The 22,077-nt window shown below is 42.1% G+C and overlaps 1 protein-coding gene across 1 annotated transcript in view; it reads right to left on the bottom strand.

Annotated features, from left to right (window-relative positions):
• The window catches only part of SUCLG2 (succinate-CoA ligase GDP-forming subunit beta), a 269,052-nt gene that overhangs the window by 122,568 nt on the left and 124,407 nt on the right, over positions 1-22,077 (bottom strand). The window contains exons 4-7 of the mRNA XM_063426806.1: positions 18,946-19,036; positions 7,945-8,097; positions 6,698-6,787; positions 3,797-3,893 (exon numbers count right to left, since the gene is read on the bottom strand). Of these exons, the coding sequence (XP_063282876.1) occupies positions 3,797-3,893; positions 6,698-6,787; positions 7,945-8,097; positions 18,946-19,036 (431 nt within the window). The remainder of the gene's footprint in view (positions 1-3,796; positions 3,894-6,697; positions 6,788-7,944; positions 8,098-18,945; positions 19,037-22,077) is intronic.

Genomic DNA, 22,077 nt, shown 5'->3' with positions numbered 1-22,077 from the left:
TCAAGTCTTCCTGACAGTGACGCCATATAAGAGCTGTGCAAAGCTGAAGGGGTCAAAAATAAAAAAAAAATATATTATAACAGCAGGAAAGTTAGACTGTTTATCAAAACATGTAATGCATTCAATAAAATATTCATGACAGTGGCGTACTAAGGGGGGGGCGGGGGGGGCGGTCCGCCCCGGGTGCCATCCAGTAGGGGGGTGCCACACTCTGTCCCTCCTGCTGGTCGTCCTCTCCCTCGCGGCTCAGGCGCTCAGTGAGTGAGTCAGAGTACAGGGAGGGGATTCCCAGCCTGTGTTCTGAGTCATCACTGAGCACCAGGGATGCTGTTATGGAGTGTGCCAGCAGGGGGCGCAGAGCGTGTATTCTGCCAGGTTTCTCCACTGCGGCCACTCTGCCTGCACATCCTGCACTGCCTTAGCTGGGATGGAGAGAGACAGCCCCTGAATCATGGTAAGTTAATATTATTGTAAATTCACCCTCTCACCCCCTCCCTCAGTCACCCTGTCACCCCCCCATCAGTCACCCTGTCACCCCCCCTCACCCTCTCACCCTGTCACCCCCTCCCTCAGTCACCCTGTCACCCCCCTCAATCACCCTGTCACCCCCTCCCTCAGTCACCCTCTCACCCCCTCCCTCAGTCACCCTGTCACCCCCCTCCCTCAGTCACCCTGTCACCCCCTCCCTCAATCACCCTCTCACCCCCTCCCTCAGTCACCCTCTCACCCCCTCCCTCTCACCCTGTCATCCCCCCGCAATCACCCTGTCACCCCCTCCCTCAGTCACCCTGTCACCCCCCCACTCAGTCACCCTGTCACCCCCCCTCAGTCACCCTGTCACCCCCCTCACCCTGTCACCCCCTTCCTCAGTCACCCTGTCACCCCCCTCAATCACCCTGTCACCCCCTCCCTCAGTCACCCTCTCACCCCCTCCCTCAGTCACCCTCTCACCCCCTCCCTCAGTCACCCTCTCACCCCCTCCCTCAGTCACCCTCTCACCCCCTCCCTCAGTCACCCTGTCACCCCCCCTCAGTCACCCTCTCACCCCCTCCCTCAGTCACCCTCTCACCCCCTCCCTCAGTCACCCTCTCACCCCCTCCCTCAGTCACCCTGTCACCTCCCCTCAGTCACCCTCTCACCCCCTCCCTCAGTCACCCTGTCACCACCCTCAGTCACCAGTCACCCCCCCTCAGTCACCCTGTCACCCCCCTCAGTCCCCCTGTCACCCCCCTCAGTCCCCCTGTCACCCCCCCTCAGTCACCCTGTCACCCCCCCTCAGTCACCCTGTCATCCCCCCTCAGCCACTCAGTCACCCTGTCACCCCCTCAGTCACCCTGTCACCCCCCTCAGTCACTCTGACACCAGTCACCCCCTCCCCAGTCACCCTGTCACCAGTCACCCCCTCCCTCAGTCACCCTGTCACCCCGTCACTCTGTCACCAGTCACCCCCCCTGTCACCAGTCACCCCCTCCCTCAGTCACCCCCCCTCAGTCACTCTGTCACCAGTCACCCCCTCCCTCAGTCACCCTGTCACCCCCTCCCTCAGTCACCAGTCAACCCCTCTTTCCCTCACTCTGCTACCTGTCACTCCCTCCCACGCTCTGTCAGCCCCTCCCTCCTACGCTCTGCCACCTGTCCCCTCCTCACTCTGCCAACCCTATCCCACAGCACACTATGTGCCTTACATTGCCCTACACACACTACATCCCACCCCCACACTATGTGTCTTACCCATACTACATCCCTATCACCCCTACACCAGGTCTGTCTCCTAAATTACTATCAATACAGATTTGTATCAGGACAAGTAGATTGTCACGGCAGACAAGTAGATTGGGCAAACACTTTAGTCCCTGGACAAGTAGTTTTTTTTTTTTATTATTTCAACACCCCTGCCCTCTCTGCCATATACACCCCCGCCATATACACCCCTGCCTTGTCATAATATCCTCCCTGCTATAAACCCACTACCTGGTCATAATTCCCACCCTGGCATATACCCCTTTAACATGTCATATAATACCCACACTGCCATAATCCCCTCCCTGCTATATACCTCCACTGTATCATAATACACACCCTGCCATACACCCTGGCCCTGCCTTGACATAATATCCTCTCTTCCATATAACACCCAATCCCATTGTTCCCACCCGTGACATAAAACACCATATACTCACCACCTCACCTGCAGTCACCTTCAATCCACTGTGTGCAATGGCACACACTGTCATAGTATCCACCACACTGTCCCACCCTGCCATATACCTTTCTCCTGATAGTAATACTCACCCACTTACATATACATCCACGTTGTCACATTCCCCCAGACAGATATATACTGGAAGGCAGTGAGATTAAACATGTTTACGGACCTTTTAGGAGTTTGTGTACGCCCTGCAGTAAGCCGGCAGCCGGGGTATGACGTCATTCTGGCATCGGCATCACTACTGGTCGTGCAAGTGAGCTGTGAAGGAAGAGAACAGAGATCCCAGCCCAGCAGCAACCGCTTGTCACTCCCAGAGTAAGGTAGGGAGGTTGGTTGGACCTCTTAATAACTAAATGCGTTTGTATATCTGTGGTTGTGTATATGTTTAGTAGATAGCTCCCTAATTTGGTGTCCTTAAATATGTCAATCCCACATAAGGATAACAAATAAGTGAGTTATCTACTAAACAACCTAAAGATTAAAATTAAGAAAAAGGCTTTTTAAATTTTGATCTTTTAGCTATTTAGTAGAGAATTCCCTAAATTGGTGCCCTTATGTGAGATTCCATATGTAAAGATACCAAATTAGGGTGCTGTTTAGCAGATAGCTCCCTTATTTGGTGTCCTTAAATATGGCAATCCCACATCTCAGCATCTTGCCAACACTACACACAACGCATTCCAGTGCAAACACTACATACAAACACACCTCTGTATTAAAACATCACCATTATATATAACCACACCACTGCATCTCGCCAACACTACACACAAAAGCATGCCTGCATTAAAATGCCAACACTACATACAAACACACCCATTCATTCACTCACACTTACTCCATACAAAAGCATGCTTACATTGAAACATGCAAGCACTGCTCAATGCTACATACACTAAAAAAAATGTGGGTGTTTTGTACATTTTAAAGTGCAGGGGGAGGGGGGGGGGTGCCAAAACTAGGACCCGCCCCGGGTGCCATATGCTCTAGGTACGCCCCTGATTCATGATTTGCTTGTCTTACATGCACCTTTCGGTTCTGATTTTGAGAGTTTTGTGTCTCTGTTGTAAAGGGAGCTTAACATTTATTTTGCTTTACCTCTTTATAGCATCATAACTTATACTGTTTGCAGGAATGAGTTTGCGAGAAGCTGAACTTTCTTTTTTTGTTTTTTTTTTTATAATCTTTAACATTTTGGCCTAACCCTTTCTTTCTGTGTCTTCAACATTGTCCTGAATTGTGGATACTATTGCATTTTATTCAAAACAGGACAGAGTGCATTAAAGCTTTTTCTGTTAGTTCCCATCACAAAAATCTCTGCCAGCCATTGATAAAGACCTAGTTACAGGTCGAAACGTTCACAGTGAGTGCCTGAGTGAGTGATCACAGTGAGTGCCTGAGGGTTTTAAAAAAAAAAAAAACTTGTGACTGAGTGCAACCCTCCTTTTTTTTTCTAGCCATTGAAAACCATGTGATATAGTTCTATAATGTTGTAATTTATTTTTAATAATACTTTACATCTCCGTAGTGAGATAATGGGATGATCTAAACATGTTTTTATTATACAGTTAATTCTTTCTACATTACCTTGTCCTTCAGGAGTTTCACCAAAGGGGTTGACTTCAACCTGAGTAGCATCAACTTTCAGGAACAGTTCATACAACTTCTTAATTTGATCTGCAGCCTGCAGTTCAGAAAGCATGAAAAAAAAAATCACTATTTAGCGGTGTGCGGCTGTGTGTATACAGCCTCTTAACATTTCATTACTGAATATGTGTGTTTGCTAGAGACAAAGGGTCTATACTAGGGCTGGGATAGAGTAGAGGGATTTAGAGTTAGGGATGACTTAGTATTACAAATGCTTGATTTACATTTGTTAGTAGTTGGGGTTGTTTTGGGTAGTCAACAATTAAAATACATGCCTTTTAAAATGCCAGACTATAAATACAGCCAGAAGCTGGCTGAGGAAGACGACATTTAATATTGGTAAACTGAAAGTTAAGAACTTTGGGGTAAAGAATGCACAAGCAACTTACACCCTAAATGGAAATGAATTAGGGATAATAGCGCATGAGAAGGATTTGGGAATTGTTACAGACAACAAACTAGGCAACAATGTGCAATGTCAATCAGCAGTTGCTATGGTAAGCTATTGTCATGTATAAAAACAGGGCATTAATTCTCAAGATGGCAATATAATGTTGACTCTATATGTCAATGGTAAGATCACACATTGATTACGCTGTGCAATTTGAGCACCTGTGGCTTTAGGAAAAGTGCTACAAAATTAATAAAAGGAATGGAACATTTTAGTTATGAAGAAAGGTTAAAACATTTAGATCTGTTTCGTTAGAAAAACAGTGCCTCGGAGGGGATATATTAGCATTATACAAATATATTTGGAACCAATACAAACCATTGTCTGGAAATCTATTCATAAACAGGACTATACATAGGACATAAAGGTCACGTATTTAGACCAAAAGAAAGGAGATTTTGTCTAAGGCAAAGAAAAGGGTTTTTACAGTAAGAACAAGGATGTGGAATTATCTGCCTGAAGAGGTGGTTTAATCAGAATCTGTACAGATGTTTAAACAGCAACTGGATAAATACTTGCAAAAACATAATACTCATGGATATATTTTCAGATTCTTGATGTAAGGAGAGATCGGACTCTCTCCTTAGATCAATAAGGATTTTTTTTCCTAATTTGTTGAAACAGCAAAAACAGATGTGAGAAAGGCTGAACATGATGGATGCTGGTCTCTTTTCAGCCTATGAAACTATGTAAATTGCATGCATTAATGTAGTAAATTAAATGCAAAAATATTACCATTCTGCATTAGAAAAAAACAACTGCATATAAATATATTCATTTTTAAGTTTTATATTTTTTGTGTTAGATTTAGATTAAGTTTCTGTAACTGCTATTAAGCATAAGACACCAAACATATCAAATAAAAAGTTAAGCTTTTTATAATTTATGAATTATAAGAATTTAATTTGAAGTGCTTATCTTTAACTGTACTAATTATATATGCATTCCTATAAGCAAAAATGTAGCAAAATGTGTATGGTTTATTATTATTTTTTTTATTGCAACAAACACATAGAAAATATCAAATTTGTTCTGGAAATTTAGACGAAGACAAGCCAACACAGGCTGTGGCACTAGAGGGTTAAACATATACTAAGTGCTCAATTCCAGTGTAAATAAGTGCTTTCAGGTTTCTAAGTCTATGAAAAAATAGCAGCAGATGTACTTGTCCCATGGAATTTGTAATTTGAATGCTTGATCGTTTCAATTGTTTAAGGATGAGTTGCTCTGTGTAACAACACTTAAGTTATTGATGTGCTGGGGTTTAACGATGCTCCTGACATAAGATTACAACCTATTATCTAAAAAAAGGGCTAACAAAATATATAAGGGCACTTCTTTGCAGTTTACACAATGGAGCACCAAGAGTGACAAAGAAAACATGCCATATTGCCTTTTGCACGGATTTGGCATGGTCCAATATAAGGTAGTAAACTGCACTGTTTCTCCAGACGCCTTAATTAATGCAGTAACAGGTTGCAAAAACAGGTGTTCCCAAACCTGCATGTAATTATCAATATTACAATTTTAAACATTTCCTGCATGAACACACTTGGCTCGGATAGTGGCTAATGTGATTGATGCACCTGTTCCCATGCAAGGATATCCTACATTTGGTTTATTGATAGTTACTGTGGGCAGGTTTTAGGATCAGTGCCATACAAGGACGGTTAGCACAATCATTGGTAATAAAGAACAAGATACCTAGAAAGTGGTGCAACTGCATCATATTCATCACTAGTGATACCAAAAGATATACCCAAAACACAGAGGTATGAAATGGAAACCGGAAGTAAAACATTACAAATTCTCATCACTAATGATGGGCAGCAATACAAAAGGTGTGCTAGGTTGTTCTGCCAGGCTGTGGTCAAGAGGGACTATGTGTAGAGTGTTGTGGAACCCTCTGCACTCTGGCATGTACAAAAATCCCCTTTAACAGAAAGGTGTTTAAATGGATACTCCAACCAAGAATGGAGTCTGAATGTGCTGGGTAAAATAAGAAGAGGCATTCGCGTGGCACTGGAATCCAAGTAAAGACCTTTTTTTGGCAGGTTTACTGCAAAATGTAGGGGAGATCTAATTAAGAGTACATGGTCACTGCCATGACATACACAATAGGACAGTTTACATAAAAAAGGTCACTCCCAAATAAAGGGTGGGAACAAGGGGCTTAACGTTTTGGAGGCCTTTTATTTGGTCACTGTTAAGGTCTAAGATACTGGACCAAGGACTGTAAAGGAATGGAAAGCTGGAAAAAAAATATTAACTCTCTCTCTGCTTAGTTGATGACATTAACGGGAACACATCTGAGGACTTGTATTTTGGGGAGAAAATAGGAACATTCTTTTAAAAACATGTGAGCCTAATCAAATAGCCCATGACAATACCTGTTGTTGAAGATGTCCCTTGAAGCCTAAGTTATCTGCCATTTGCAAAGCTTGGCTGTCTTTAATGCCTTCAAAGATATCTATTTCCTCCTATTAAGACAACAACAAATGTTAATAAGACAAACTATAAATTCTGAGAAAAACATACAGTTGCAAAATGGATGAAAAGAGAGGAAACAAAATGGAATTAGGTACCAAGGGTCTAATGAACTCTCAACACTACCTTTGGCATTGCAGGTGTCTTGGAACAGGATTTCCTTGGCCATCCTGTATAGTTTATAAACATGTGCAGTGCCACAGTTAGCCATCGTTGCTAGAGGTCGCCGGGATAAGCACACTCCGGCATTCCAGATGTAGTGGACTACACCTCCGATGATCCTTTGCCAGCAGCATGACCAAGTGCATTGTGTGAGATACAATCCACAACATCTGGAGAGCTGAAGGTAGTCTACCCTGCTATAGCGTATGTTAGAATCCTAACACCATGCCCTGTAGAAAGTCCATTTCTAAACCAGACAGTTTTATGACTCTGGGTCAGTAATAAAACAATAAAACACCATGTTTCTGTTTTAATTACACAGCTGATGTTACTAACAAACAGTAAGTTGCTAATATTTTATGACAGGCTCCTGAATGTTATCAATGTGTCACCGATTATGCCTAGTCGTGTTAATAAGAATATGTGCTTCAGGGTGTCACTCTCTCAGCAAATATATATGCCAAGCTTGAAACCATGGAACCCAAGGAAAGACTGTGTAGGACAAATCAAAAGTGATAACTTGTGACCTACAAATACTTTACAGATTTGAGATAAAGTGTTATATCCTTCACATTGAATCTCGAGGGGTTTTTCACTAAACAGTGAATTGCGCAGAGCTGAAAATTACGTTTTCAGTTGCACCAAATATAATAGAGTTAAGAAAGATAGTTTATTTGGGGGAGTGTTTTAAACTCTTATTTTGACCTGAACCTGACAGTTCCTAACAAACTTGCCAAAATTCACTGTTTAGTAAAAGATCCCTGAGTAGCCACTTCATTAAGAAACCCATTAAGTCCCGGATAAGACTGACTAGTCTCTAAAACAAGCAAGTATAATTTATGCTGTTTGGCTAGCGGTGTTGATGCAAACATGTCAACGCAACCCTGTTGGTAGAAATCATAACTGAACCCACAAGAACGTTTCAATTTTTTAAAATTAGAATCATTTCTATTTTTATCATAAAAGATTGATAAATCCTTAAACTCACCTTGAAAATAAGTTCAGGTGTTTTCTCTGCTACCTCCTCAATGTCCACACCTCCTTGGGGACTGCCAACTAGAACAGGTCCGTTGCATGCCCGGTCCATTAAAATTGCAAAATAGGTTTCTCTAGCGATATCCAGTGCTTCTGCAACCATAACCTACAACAACAACAACAACAACAAAAACAAACGGTAAACTGGCACTGGCCACATTAGCATAGGTCACCAGACATTATATGTTAAATCACATAGAACTCTACAAACTGCCTATACTTTTTAACTAAACTGAACATTTTTTTTTTTAACTTTATCAATAAATGTTAACACTCCTTTTCCACACTCAGTAGTGTAACAGCCAGTTAATAAGCTCAACTCAAGATATCACATCTTCTGAATGGCTGCACAGGAGTGTGACACTAGCTTTTAGTGTCTTTAATTACTGAAAACAAAATCAATACATTGTTAAACACAGATCTGCACACACCAGTCAAGACATAAGACTTGCTTTTCCCACAGAAATCGCTCATTGCAGTGGTTACTACTGTAAGGGATTCAAGATGGGCATATGCAAATGCGTTCAACAAATAATCACCTTTTGGCCTCATTATTCCACCTTAGATACTTGAAGTTTATGTTTGCTGTATACAACAGCTTTAAAACACCAACTGAGGAAGAGCTGCAAAGCCAGTGAACCACTCATGGACAGCTGTTTCACTGTTTATGAAACTCCTCAGCAAGAGGTTGGTTACTGTCTTGCTATTGAGGCTTGGCATTATTTGAAGAGCACAAACCAAGTTATGGTGGGGAAAAAAAATGAAAATCCTTCTCACACACACAGACACACACAGGGTGGGTCAAAATTCTGAGTAGAGTTTGAGGAGTCAATAACTTTTGTTTTTATTAATGAACCAATTTCTACAATGATGTACACAATGAGCTGGTGCTTATAAAGTCTGTGGATTTTCTGTATCCCAGAAACATTGCTTATGGACAAAGCCATTAAAATGAGCTTCATCAGACATGACGAGTTGAGAAATTCATTGTTTTCTCTGGCTAATTCCTTGTTCATTCATGAAATTACACATGATGGATCTATCTAGACCCAGATACAATATGTACCGGCAACTAAAAAAAAAAAAAATAGAACTACTAACAAATATGTTATTTACCTGTCAAATTGTACTCTGAATATTTGCCCACCCCTGTATATAAATATAAAAAAAAAAATGTATGGCAAAATAGAACTATTGGCAAATCTCCCGTTGTAGAACACATTTTGAGAATTGTGGAGAACTCAGCAGCTTTAGCAAACAAACCAAAATAGATATCTGTGATGATGTAAAATACATGGAAGGCCAAAATGTAAATGTTAAGCTGTTGTAAACTACAGGACAAAGATCTATGGAGGATCTTAAAGGATGAGACACTGAGATCCTCCAAGAACCAACTTGTGCAATGCAAGGATGTGGAAGGAGTGTCTTCTATCTTTTAACTGAATTGGAATTTCAGCGAAAGTCCAATATAAGTATATTATACATTTATGATATATTCAAATATTACTATGGTGACCGCCCCTTTAATGATAGCAATGTTAATCTTTAAAGCTAAGGTTTTACAACATGTTGGAGTTTGGCTGTAAGTTCTGTAACCTTTTGGCAACGTCCGTTATAATATACTAGACAAGGTTTATCAAGCCAAAAACTGGTGCTATTTTGAGGTAAGGAGCTAAAAAAGGAGAAATCACCATGATTTACATCTCTCAACTTTTAGTTCTCTGTACTCAAAATTATGAATAATGATGAACAGATATATTAATGTTTGTGCCTTTTCCCCCTCACTAAAACCTACTTGGAATATTATGTTGACCACTTTTACATACGGCTAAGCAGTAGTATATTTTCAATAATTACGTGGAACTTTTTAGGCAAAGAAAAGGCCTGTCGGCACAACATGAAGTCGATTCAAAACTATTAATGGAAACCTCTATTTTCCGTGGTTATGACTGCAGGTAGGTTTAAATATATGTATCTCTGTGTTTTATTACACACAGTGATATCTTGGGATCCACATGCAAGCACCTTCATTTAAAATTGCTCAAATGCATCTAGGTTCTCTTTTTAAATCCATTTTGGCTCAGGAAAGGAGCCAGCAGACTTTGATGCATACAATTCTTTATCCTTTTCCTGGAAAGTTGTAGGGTTTCATTACCGCGATCTATACAGCTCTGTGTATTTTTAAACATCTGACAAGTAGGTTTTTCTAGTATCCTCTTCAACCACAGAGAGTCAGAGCAAACCTTGATAAATTATATACCTTGCTAGGAAGCATCATTCCCTTCTTTCGATGTCTAACGAAGCGTGTTTCACCGGCTTACATATCAAGTCACAATGGTGCATTTAAACACAGAGCATAATGAGTCCAGTTTTACGGTCACCAGACATCTTTTGTTTTCCCCATTTAAAAGTAAAAAAAAGAAAAGTATCTCTCTGCCAGAAGCTTAGAGAACAGCACATTAATTGCCTGCTTCCTTGTAGCGTGCTGATATACAGATTTCTAGCAGCACAGCAAAGGGGGCACAGGCATGTGAACTGCAGTAGCCTCGCATTCTGTATAGTGGAAAGTATGGAATGATTTTGTATCAAGAGTGAAAATAAAGTATGCTTTAACCATATCTCCATATAAAGGGAGGCAGTACCAGTACGGTTATAGGGTAGCGGCCAGCAAGTATCTGTCTAGGCTTCCATTTTAACTACACTCCCACTGTCCCTATGTTGGCATAGGTATATTTACATTGCTCAACTATATATACATATATATATATATATATATATACACACACACACACACATACATACATGTGCGGCTTCAAGGGACACTCTGGGATTAAGCACAACAAAAGCTCATCTATTAGGTTTTAGGCCAAAATTCATGTTGTATCTTTCTTTCTGTTAAATTGTGTGTCATTTAGTCAAAAAAGAAAAAAAGTTTTGCCAATTTCTACATCATGACCGGCCCCTTTAAGCACACCCCCTTTTTAGGTACGCTCAGCCACTGTATCAGTGTCTGATCTGTACAGGAGAAAAGGAAGCTGCGGAGAGGAAAAGAAGACAGCCAGTGAGATACGATATAGGTATTACATTCACTTTTCCTACTCCACGCAGTGACCCATACCTACAAAACTTTGCTAGTGCATTACAATTGAATGTTTTGGGTTTATGGAATTGACCTATTCTATTATAAAACAGAATAAGTAACTGCATTACATTGTTAGAAAAGGGCATTAAGAAAATGCATGCATAACATTTTAATATATTTGTTAAAAGAAGCATAAATGTTGTAAAACCATAAATATATATATATATATATATATATATATATATATATATATATATATATATATTTATTTTTTGCAAATGCCTTATATAGACTTTGCTTTTTACTAAATAAGCCAACCATACTAACCAACTAATGTAAATATGTTGTTTCTATGTAACCATGTAGTGCCAAATTACCCACCGAGAGACCTCAGCCACTTGCCCTGAATCCAGTCTTCTCCTGCAGGAGAGTCAGGATAGCTATATAGAGCAAGGCAGGCCATGCAGGACCATGTTCTCAGTCTGTCAGTGCAATCCACCACTGATTGTGCTTTAATTTATAGAGATATCTGGCTTTTTCTGCATGTGAATGCTGGATGGAACTCAGGTGCCCAAGGAGACTCAGGTAAGTTGTCAAATCATTCTAAAAATGTCTGACTACTTAATGTGGGACAGCACCAGGGCACTCCTTGACATCATGTGACTACAGTGGGCTGTAGTGGTTATGATGCTTTGAGTGTTCCTTTAAAAGAACTCTCTAAAGGGGCGTGGCTAACTGCCGAAACGAGCGGTCGCATGGAGTGAGAGCTCCGTGCTTTGGATGACTTCACAGCTCACTACTCTCATCACACACAGCCCTCCAGCGACTGCCAAGCCTGTGAGCATAACCTCTATGATGGCACCTGCCAAACAAACAAAATTGACGGACCAGATCCGTCCCGCTAGAAAAGACCGCATGTGGCCTACACAAGATGGCGACGACGGGCACGCCTGCTCGCAGCCTGCCGAAAGCGCGCCCGCCCCTGAAGGGGACTCCAGCCCATACACGGACGCTCCGGTAACGGAGAAAAGGCTGTACCTTATGCTGCAAGATTTTAGAGTCACCCTGCAATCCGACCTCAAGAGGGCTACCAGTGAGATTAAAGGGAGATTTCTGACCTGGGAGAACGCACAAACCAGCTAGAAGCACGCACAGAAGACATATACACCGAGCAGAATGCGCTGGTAAACACTGTGCAGCAATTGGCAGAAGAACAAACTCAGCTCAAACGTAAGTTAGCTGATATAGAAGACCGTTCCCGCAGGAATAATGTTAGATTCCGCGGGATACCTGAACACGTGGGCACAGAAGAACTCCCCACATTTATCAAAGGGCTCTGCGCAACGATACAGCCTGATATAGCAGATGGACCGTGGCTCCCAGACCGAGCCCACCGACTACCACGACCACCGAGGTTGGCATAAGATACACCTCGAGACGTGGTGGCTAGGTTTCATTATTTCACCTCTGAGAACGCTCTGCTGACAGCGTCACGCAAAATTGACAAGCTACCTGAACCATACACTTCTATCAATATATATGCAGACCTGTCGGCCTTAACAATGGCCCGGAGAAGAGATTTCATCACAGTGACAAAAACGCTGCGGAACCACAACATTCCATATAGATGGGGATACCCGACAGAATTACTCGTATGGAAGAATGGCAAAAACCACATGGTAAATGAACCAGAGGTGGGCATGCGCCTTATAAAAGAGTGGGGACTGTTCCTGACACAATCTACGGTAGCGGCCGCTACTGCATCACAACAAAGACCGCAAGGAGAATGGCGGATGGCGGGATCGCCGGCTAAACCATAAGAGACTGTGCTCCCGGGACTCTTTCCTTCACCGAAAAGCTGATTTGGGGACACGGTACCACCCAACCCCACGTAACTATGAGATATGCTACCCGACACACATAACATGGGGAAACTGTACATGGCCGATTAGTATCGGACCACGTGTTGAAACTGAATAAGCATAATGATGGAGGGAGGAGGGAGGGATCCTGGGAGTGTTCTAATGCTCTAATGTTATAATGCTATTATGATGCAATGTATATGTGAAAATAGCAATGTAATCACAAGAGGGCTGTATACCCATTCCTAGCATGTAAGTCATCCATACTTCGCTCCTACCACCGAGCGCACCCCAAGGATGAGCGTAGGCATAGGCACGGTGTGCTCGCCTGCGCCTCACCCGGAGAAGGCGCCGATCGCTTCGAGGGCGCTGTGTAAATACTTTAGTTTAATTAAGAAATGGCTGTCTATGTTATCCCCAGTATTACTCCCTACTTTCCCTACCATACCCCCCTTGAGCAGAGCTATGCCACCAACAAGTCAAACACGCTTCTCAAGATTTAGCATGCCACTACCCGCACCAAATGGATAATACTTTAAAAATTCTCTCCATGAACGTTAAGGGTCTCAATAGCCCACACAAACGTAGGCTTGCAGCTCAGGAAATGGACAAATCCAAGGCGGCTATAGTATGTCTACAAGAGACTCACTTTAGTATACACAAACCACCACTCCTCAGGGTCAAACACTTCCCCCAGGCCTACCATGCCATGTCCAGCACAAAATCAAAAGGGGACTCACTTTATTTTCACAGGGACTGGGTTTTTACACCCAAACAATACATCAGTAAAGACGGCAGGCTGCTCATATTGGTAGGCTCCCTAAATGGATTCCAAATAACGATTGCCTCCCTGTACGCCCCAAAATACACACAGAAGGATTTTCTCACTAAGGCGTTCCGCAAATTAGGTCAATACCAGTCAGGACACACCATAGCATGCAGAGACTTTAACTGCACCCATGACCCACACGTAGACACGCAGAGGGCCCATAACCGACCCCCTAAACAGCCATCATTATCTATGGGCCGACACTTAGCAAATCTATTAAACTCTTCGGATTACTATGACGTATGGTGTAACCTCTTTCCGAGCGCGATAGACTATACATTTTACTGCCCTGTCCACATGACATACTCCAGGATAGATCTATGCCTCTTCGACAAAAGCACGCTACCGCATGCCATTGACATGCACATATGCCCCATCACATGGTCCGACCATGCCCCCCTGTTGATAACAATGAAAATACCACACCCGGCGAGAGGGCGAGGAGCCTGGCGTCTCAACGAGACCCTCCTGGAGACCCCTCACCACTTCAAGCACATACGAGATACCCTAGAAGCATACTTTGCAAATCACGCACACTGCGAAACCACACTCGCTACACAATGGGTAGCCCACAAGGTATTATGAGGGGGGAATTCATAAAGATGGGAGCAAACACCAAAAGAGCAGCGCATATGGAGCAAACCGAACTCACTCAAGACATAGCTGACACTGAGGCTGACCATAAATCAAACCCATCCAAGCACACTCACAAACGCCTACAAGCACTCAGGACCAAACTGCGAGACCTGCAACTACAGACCACAGAGAAACACATGCGATATCTGAAACAAACTCACTACACACTGGGGAACAAAGCTGGCAAACTTCTAGCTGGCCGCTTGAAACAAAAATACCTTCAGACCAAAATCCCCTACATTGTTTCCAAACATGGGGACAAACTCTACAACCCCCAGGACATAGTGAACTCATTAGCGGAATACTACGCATCACTTTACCAACTCCACACAGACCCAGGGACTCCCCCAACCTTCTAAGGCATGAATAGACTCCTTTTTGAACAAAGTCACCCTACCCTGTATATCCCAAGACCTATGCGCATACCTAACCAGTCCCTTCACTGACGAAGAACTAAGGGCAGCCATTAAAGCGCTCCCTAAGCGCAAATCTCCGGGCCCAGATGGCCTCTCGAATTATTATTACATTAAATTCACGGACCAATTAGCCCCTCACCTCTTAAGACTATTCAACGATATTAAGCAATCTGGCGTAATGCCCCGAGAAATGCTAGAAGCTTTTATTGTCACTCTGCCAAAACCTAATAAACCCCACACACACTGCGCCAACCTGAGACCATCGCTCCTCAACTCGGACACTAAACTGTACGCCAAAATGTTGGCTACGAGGATCAAAGCCCTCTTTCCCACGCTCATCTCCGCTGAACAGGCGGAGTTTGTGCCAGGCAGGCAGGTGGGGGACAATACCCGCCACTTCCTAAATCTTATTGACTGGGCAAACCACTCCTCTCAACAGGGCCTGGTGCTGGCGTTGGACGCCGAAAAGGCGTTCGACCGCTTGCACTGGGGATATATGACACAAACCCTGGCTAAAATGGGTCTCCCACAGGCCTTTCTAACAAGTATCCTGGCCCTCTATCAGTGTCGATCGGCGAGGGTCTTTAGCACTGGCTTTTTGTCAGCGCCCTTCACCATACATAATAGCACACGCCAGGGCTGTCCATTATCACCACTTATCTTTATTCTATGCCTCGAACCTCTAACACGACTCATAAAAGATAGTACACTGATCCAGGGCCTGTCAACCCCGGGTGGGACACAGAAGTTGGCTTTGTTTGCCGACGACATACTCATGTTCATAACGTATCCCGTCAGCTCCATCCCAGCACTGTTAGAACTACTCAGGGAGTACGGGGAGGTTTCCTTCTATAGGAACAACACCGCCAAAACTCAAGCGTTACCGATTAATTTGCCACACCAAACGCAACTAACCTCCAAATACACATTTGACTGGCGCAAATCATCCCTCACATATCTGGGGATCAAACTGACAAAAAAACACCAAAACATCCCTAAAGAGAACCACTACCCTGTCATACACAAAATGCGAACAACCCTGGAAAAATGGGAGAACCTAGAGATCTCCTGGTTGGGCCGAGTTAATATGATTAAAATGATGGCTCTGCCTCATATATTATACCTCTTTCGCACGATCCCAATATCACTCCCCAACAAACTGCTCAAATTAATGCAACCTGTTATTAATGCTCACGTCTGGAAGCGAAAGCCCCCAAGAGTAGCCCAGCACAACCTAGGCTTCCCCTTCACCAAAGGGGGCCTGGGCCTTCCGGATATCAAAACGTACTATAGGGCCACATCTCTAGCACAGGGCGTATACATCCTGAGACTCAAGGATAATTCTCACAAGCCTCTGTGGCTAACACTGGAAGATGCCTACCTGCACCCACACAACACGTCCCGCATATTGTGGTCCAGTGCCCCCGCCAAACCTGAGGGAGCGTACCTGTCACACTGCTCCCGTTTCCTGCTGAGCTCATGGCGGACTTGGAGCCACCTGATTGTGGACCCGCACCTGCTCTTCAGAGAAGCGCCGCTAGAGGCCATGACCGTTTTCTCCCCAGACCTACACATAGCGAGCTGGATAGCCTGGGGCATATATAAAATAAAGGACCTACTGGAGGGGGGCGAGATTCAACAACCGTTCCCCGATCTCCAGAGAAAATGTTTCCTACCCCACAGGGACATGTACCTCTATCTTAGAATAAAAAACATATTGCTACCTCATACATGCAGAACAAGCGAGATGCCCAAAGACCTACCCCTACTACCAACTCAGGTCCTCTCCGCTAAACTGGGGAAACCCCTGTCCATGTGCTACAATGCCCTTCTGGAGGGTCAAGCAGGTGAAGTAAGATCCTATATGACACAATGGGAGGGAGAGCTAGGCTACTAACTGACGTTGGCACAATGGTATGAGGCATTGGCAAACACGAAAAATGCCTCCAAGAGCCTCTCGCTATGGGAGGCATACTGCAAAATAGCCATGAGATGGTACCTAGTACCACACAAACTAGCACGTATCTACACAGGTTCCTCTGGGCTCTGCTGGCGCTGTGAGGGGGGAGCGGGTACCATGCTACACATGTTCTGGGAATGTCAGGCTTTAGGAACATTCTGGAAACATATACAAGTCCTTATTGTGAATACTACCGGCCTCCTGATTCAGTTGAGACCAGAACATTACCTATTACATATAATACCTGGGCTCTCACTGCACCCCCACAAGAAAGTACTAATAACCATACTTATGGTGGCAAAAATTCTAATAGCCCAAAACTGGAAAAGCAAAGTAGTACCCACCATAGTGGCACTCAAAGAGAGGATGGATGTTATAAGCTCCTATAAACGCATGGCCAGCAGGATCCGGGATCAGGGAAATAGATACGACATAGGCTGGGCAAGTTGGAACCTCAAGCCAGGATTTCCCATAACTAGTAGAGCACCCCATGCTTCAGGCATTACCAATCACAACCCAGACCCGTATAACTGATGTTATCGCACCCAAAGAAAGACTAAGAATGTTTATGAGAACGTTAACTAGACTGTGCAGGCACAGGGTAGCAAGGCTGGAGACTCTCAGTCTCCACTCCAAGTTTAACCTACCTTCCCCTCCCATATGTTCCTGTTCCCCCCCAAATCCTGCCAACACAATATCGAATGCACAAAGTCCAAACCTAGGTATGAGGCTAAACTAGATCAGGAGCAAATAGTTAACCAATCTTTGTATGTAATGAGCATGTAATCACTGTTCTATGTTGTATAAAATGTACTATTCAAATGGCATCACTGCTGATATCGCACTGACATGTAAACCTGATGTAACCAACACTGTCTGTACTGTATGCTTATTCATGTTGTTGGCAAAATAAAGACTATATATGGAAAAAAAAAAGGAACTCTCTAAAGACCACGCTTCAGCTTCCTGAAGTGCTTTATGTATGAATAGTGTGGCTTTTATTTTATTTATTTTTTTTGTTTAAGTGCAGATTACAATAGAAATTGGCACATTTATAAATTAACCTTCTTACACTCCAGGCTGTCAATCAGATAACTGGCACTGTTACTTCCTGCTTGTTTTGCACAGTAGAGCTAAACTCAAGAGGCAGACTCAAGAACACCTGCCTTGCAAAGACTTCTTATTGAGCTGCATTGGTAAGTCTGCATGTGGAAAGAATGCTTCTGACAAGAGATCTGCTGTTTTTGCACGCTGATTTTAGATATATTCCAACTTAAAAAATGCATTATAAAATGCATGTTTTCATTGGGGAAATATCTACTAAATAGTGGGGGGGGGGTGAGGGGGGCGGGGGGAGGTTTGGGCAGTGAAGCGTCTCTTTAACCTATTCATTCCAGCAGTCACTACAAAGCTTTAGTCACAGTACTATGTATGATCCTTTATTACAAAGAGGCTAAATAATTTGCAAATGTGAAAACATTTGGGATGAACTTAGGCACATGGAAAAAAAAAAGTTCACCCTCTTTTTTTGCTAAAGGATAAATATAAAATTTGCTTATCACATTGGAGGGGATGGGTGAATCCTCTCTCTTCACAGATTCAGTGATCGCCAAGAGACTTGTAATTTTAGTAAGACACATGTTTTACTCCATTTCCATCAAGCTAAGAGGGAATAAAAATTGAGCATTACAGCTTTGCAATGGGTTCGCTTTTGTACACACACTGATGTGAGTCATTTTGAGAGACACAGAAGCAGTATGAGCAAGCAAATGATCTGTGTAGACAGAGCTATTTTTGAAGACGCAATATCCCATATATTGTAGACATACAATGTTTTACTTCCCAGAAATCTTATCTTGAAATGAGGCAGCGGTAGAGACCTTTGCTGCATACAGATTTCTAAATATCAAAAAGGCAATGTACCCTTTCTCACACACATGGTTTTGATTGGTCCTTCATCAGTTAACCCTTTCCCAATTTACACTTTGTGTGGAATGCTATTAGGCACCTAAAACAATAGAGAGGGAATGGTTTAACTGTTTTCCCTATAGCACTGCTCTATCTTCCCACGCTCACAACATATTATGGTAACTTGTAGTCTCGACTCATCACCAACAGAGAGAAAGCCTGAAACAAAGAATGTACGACTCCCTTTGGTAAAGGTCTCACCTTATTAACTTTCACTCCTTCTTTTGCAGTTTGCTTGGTTGTAAGATGATAGCCAATCATTTGTTTTGTCAGGGTTTCTACCTTGTTCGGGCTGCAAAACATAATTTCCAAGGTTTTTTTGTTAGTTCAGTAAATCACCAAACTTTATGTAAACTTTTACGGCTATATTTATCATGAGAATCCAATGCCATTCAGGAACAGAGAGAGCCAATGTTTAAAGACATTCTACTGATTTATGTGGTGTTTGTGTCTTATGGAAAAAAAGCAAAAACACAAGCTTATAAGAAGATTGAGATAAGACAACAGTTTAAGATGCCTGTCGTTGGTGGGTCACCACTCAAATCTCCTACAAGTTTTGGCTCATTTGCCCTTTTAAAGAGAGAATTTTAGATAGTTGCATAGGAGACTAATCCTACTTTTTTGGGTAAACGCCAAAAAAGTTCAATCTGCACAATAGATACAGCAATCCCAGACAAAAAATGAAGCCTTCATTGAATGTCACTGAGGTGCAGCCAATACCCCACTAGGCACTCCTCATCCAGATTACCTTTTTGATTTAGGAGTTTGAAACTCATTAAGGCTGAAACCGATGCATCTCTCATGCAGTGGGAGCCCACCAGTGTTTTGTATGTAGTCTACACTTAAGCTCTCCACTAACAAGTAGTTTGCAGAAAAAACACCCCCAGAATCTGTTTATTTTGGGTGTCCTGAAAGTTTAAATGTGTTTTCTGTTTCAGTATGCCTAGATAGCACATTATTTAATGGTAACAAAAATGAAAATTGATTTACCAATCAATGAGGTTTTAAAAAAAAAAAAATGTTTAAAAAAGTATTTGAATTTTTATTTTATTTTTTTTAAGTGCAGATTACAATAGAAATTGGCACATTTATAAATTAAATAAATTAAAAGATATAAGAAAGCAAATAATGCGTGCAAAAAGGCAATTAAACTTGCTAAACTTCAAAATGAAAAAATGATAGCTAAAGAGAGCAAAACAAACCCCAAAGCATTTTTTAAGTACATAAATTCCAAAAAACCCAAAAATGAAAGTATAGGTACACTTAAAACTGAAACGGGGGTGTTAGTTAATGAAGACCAAGAAAAGGCAGGAATTCTAAATAACTATTTCTCCTCCGTATATATTAAAGAAGAACCCATGGCAATAGATGTGCAAATGATTGCTACTAAAAACTTGCAGAATAATTGTAATTGGTTAACTCAAGACAATGTGCTGCAGCAACTAAAGAAAGTTAATATAAACAAAGCTCCAGGGCCTGACGGTATCCATCCACGTGTACTTAAGGAACTAAGTGTAGAAATAAGTGAACCTCTGTTTTTAATCTTTCAAGATTCTTTTCTTTCAGGAAGTGTTCCGGAGGAAGGCAGATGTGGTTCCTATATTCAAAAAGGGTTCAAAATCCTTGCCTGGAAATTATAGACCTGTGAGCTTAACTTCTGTGGCTGGTAAAATATTTGAAAGGTTATTAAGGGATAATATTCAAGAATTCCTTGAGAAGAATATGGTTATCAGCAAAAATCAGCACGGTTTTATGAAGCACAGGTCATGTCAAACTAACTTGATTGCGTTCTACGAAGAAGTAAGTAGAAGCATAGATCAGGGTGTTGCAGTGGATGTGATCTATTTGGATTTTGCCAAGGCATTTGATACAGTTCCACACAAAAGATTAGTGTTCAAACTCAAGGAAATCGGTCTCGATGAAAATGCTTGTTCTTGGGTAGAACATTGGCTTAAAAACAGAATACAAAGAGTTGTCGTTAATGGTAAATTTTCAAGCTGGACAGAGGTGGCAAGTGGTGTCCCTCAGGGGTCTGTTCTGGGACCCCTTCTATTTAAAATTTTTATAAATGATCTTGAAGACAGCATTGAAAGTCATGTTTCAGTGTTTGCAGATGACACAAAACTTTGTAAAATAATACAATGTGAGCAAGATATTACTTTGCTGCAGAAGGATTTAGATAGACTGGAGGACTGGGCACTTAAATGGCAGATGAAATTTAATGTTGAAAAATGCAAAGTTATGCACTTCGGCGTAAAGAATACACAAGCAACGTATACCCTTAATGGAAGTGAATTAGGGATAACAACACACGAAAAGGACTTGGGAATTGTTATAGACAACAAACTATGCAACAATGTGCAATGTCAATCAGCAGTGGCCAAGGCCAGTAAGGTATTGTCATGCATGAAAAAGGGCATTCATTCTCGGGACGAGAATATCATTTTGCCTCTCTATAAATCACTGGTAAGACCACATATTGAATATGCTGTGCAATTTTGGTCACCTGTTCTAAAGAAGGATATCATGGCACTAGAAAAAGTGCAGAGGCGGGCTACAAAATTAATAAAAGGAATGGAACATATCAGCTATGAAGAAAGGTTAACAAATTTAAACCTATTTAGTTTAGAAAAACATCGCCTGAGAGGGGATATGATAACATTATACAAATATATTCGGGGCCAATACAAACCATTGTGTGGAAATCTATTCACAAACCGGACTTTACATAGGACACGAGGCCATGCGTTTAGACTGGAAGAAAGAAGATTTCGTCTAAGGCAAAGGAAAGGTTTTTTTACTGTAAGAACAATCAGGATGTGGAATTCTCTGCCTGAAGAAGTGGTTTTATCAGAGTCCATACAGATGTTCAAACAGCTACTAGATGCATACTTGCAAAGACAGAATATTCAAGGATATAATCTTTCAATGTAGGGTAATAACTGCTTGATTCAAGGATAAATCTGACTGCCATTCTGGGGTCAAGAAGGAATTTTTTGTCCTAGCTTGTTGCAAAATTGTGCTTCAAACTGTTTTTTTTTTTTTTTTTTTTTTGCCTTTTGGATCAACAGCAAAAAACAGGTGTGAGGAAGGCTGAACTTGATGGACGCAAGTCTCTTTTCAGCTATCTAACTATGTAACTATGTAACTATGTATTTACCAATTAATGAGGTTACATATAGGAATACTGAGTTGCAAATATATAACATTTCTCAATATGAAACACAGACTTTTTTCCCCTCACATAGTCTATAATCTGCTCACCTATACATTGTCCAATATGAACTCCGTTCTCTTTTGGGTGTGTGTGTGTGTGTTTGTACACACTTTGGA

This window comes from Pelobates fuscus, chromosome 7 (assembly GCF_036172605.1).
Source record: "Pelobates fuscus isolate aPelFus1 chromosome 7, aPelFus1.pri, whole genome shotgun sequence".
In the NCBI taxonomy this organism is placed as follows: domain Eukaryota; kingdom Metazoa; phylum Chordata; class Amphibia; order Anura; family Pelobatidae; genus Pelobates; species Pelobates fuscus.
The sequence above is the reverse complement of the archived record's forward strand: the minus strand, read 5'-3'. Positions and strand labels throughout refer to the sequence as shown.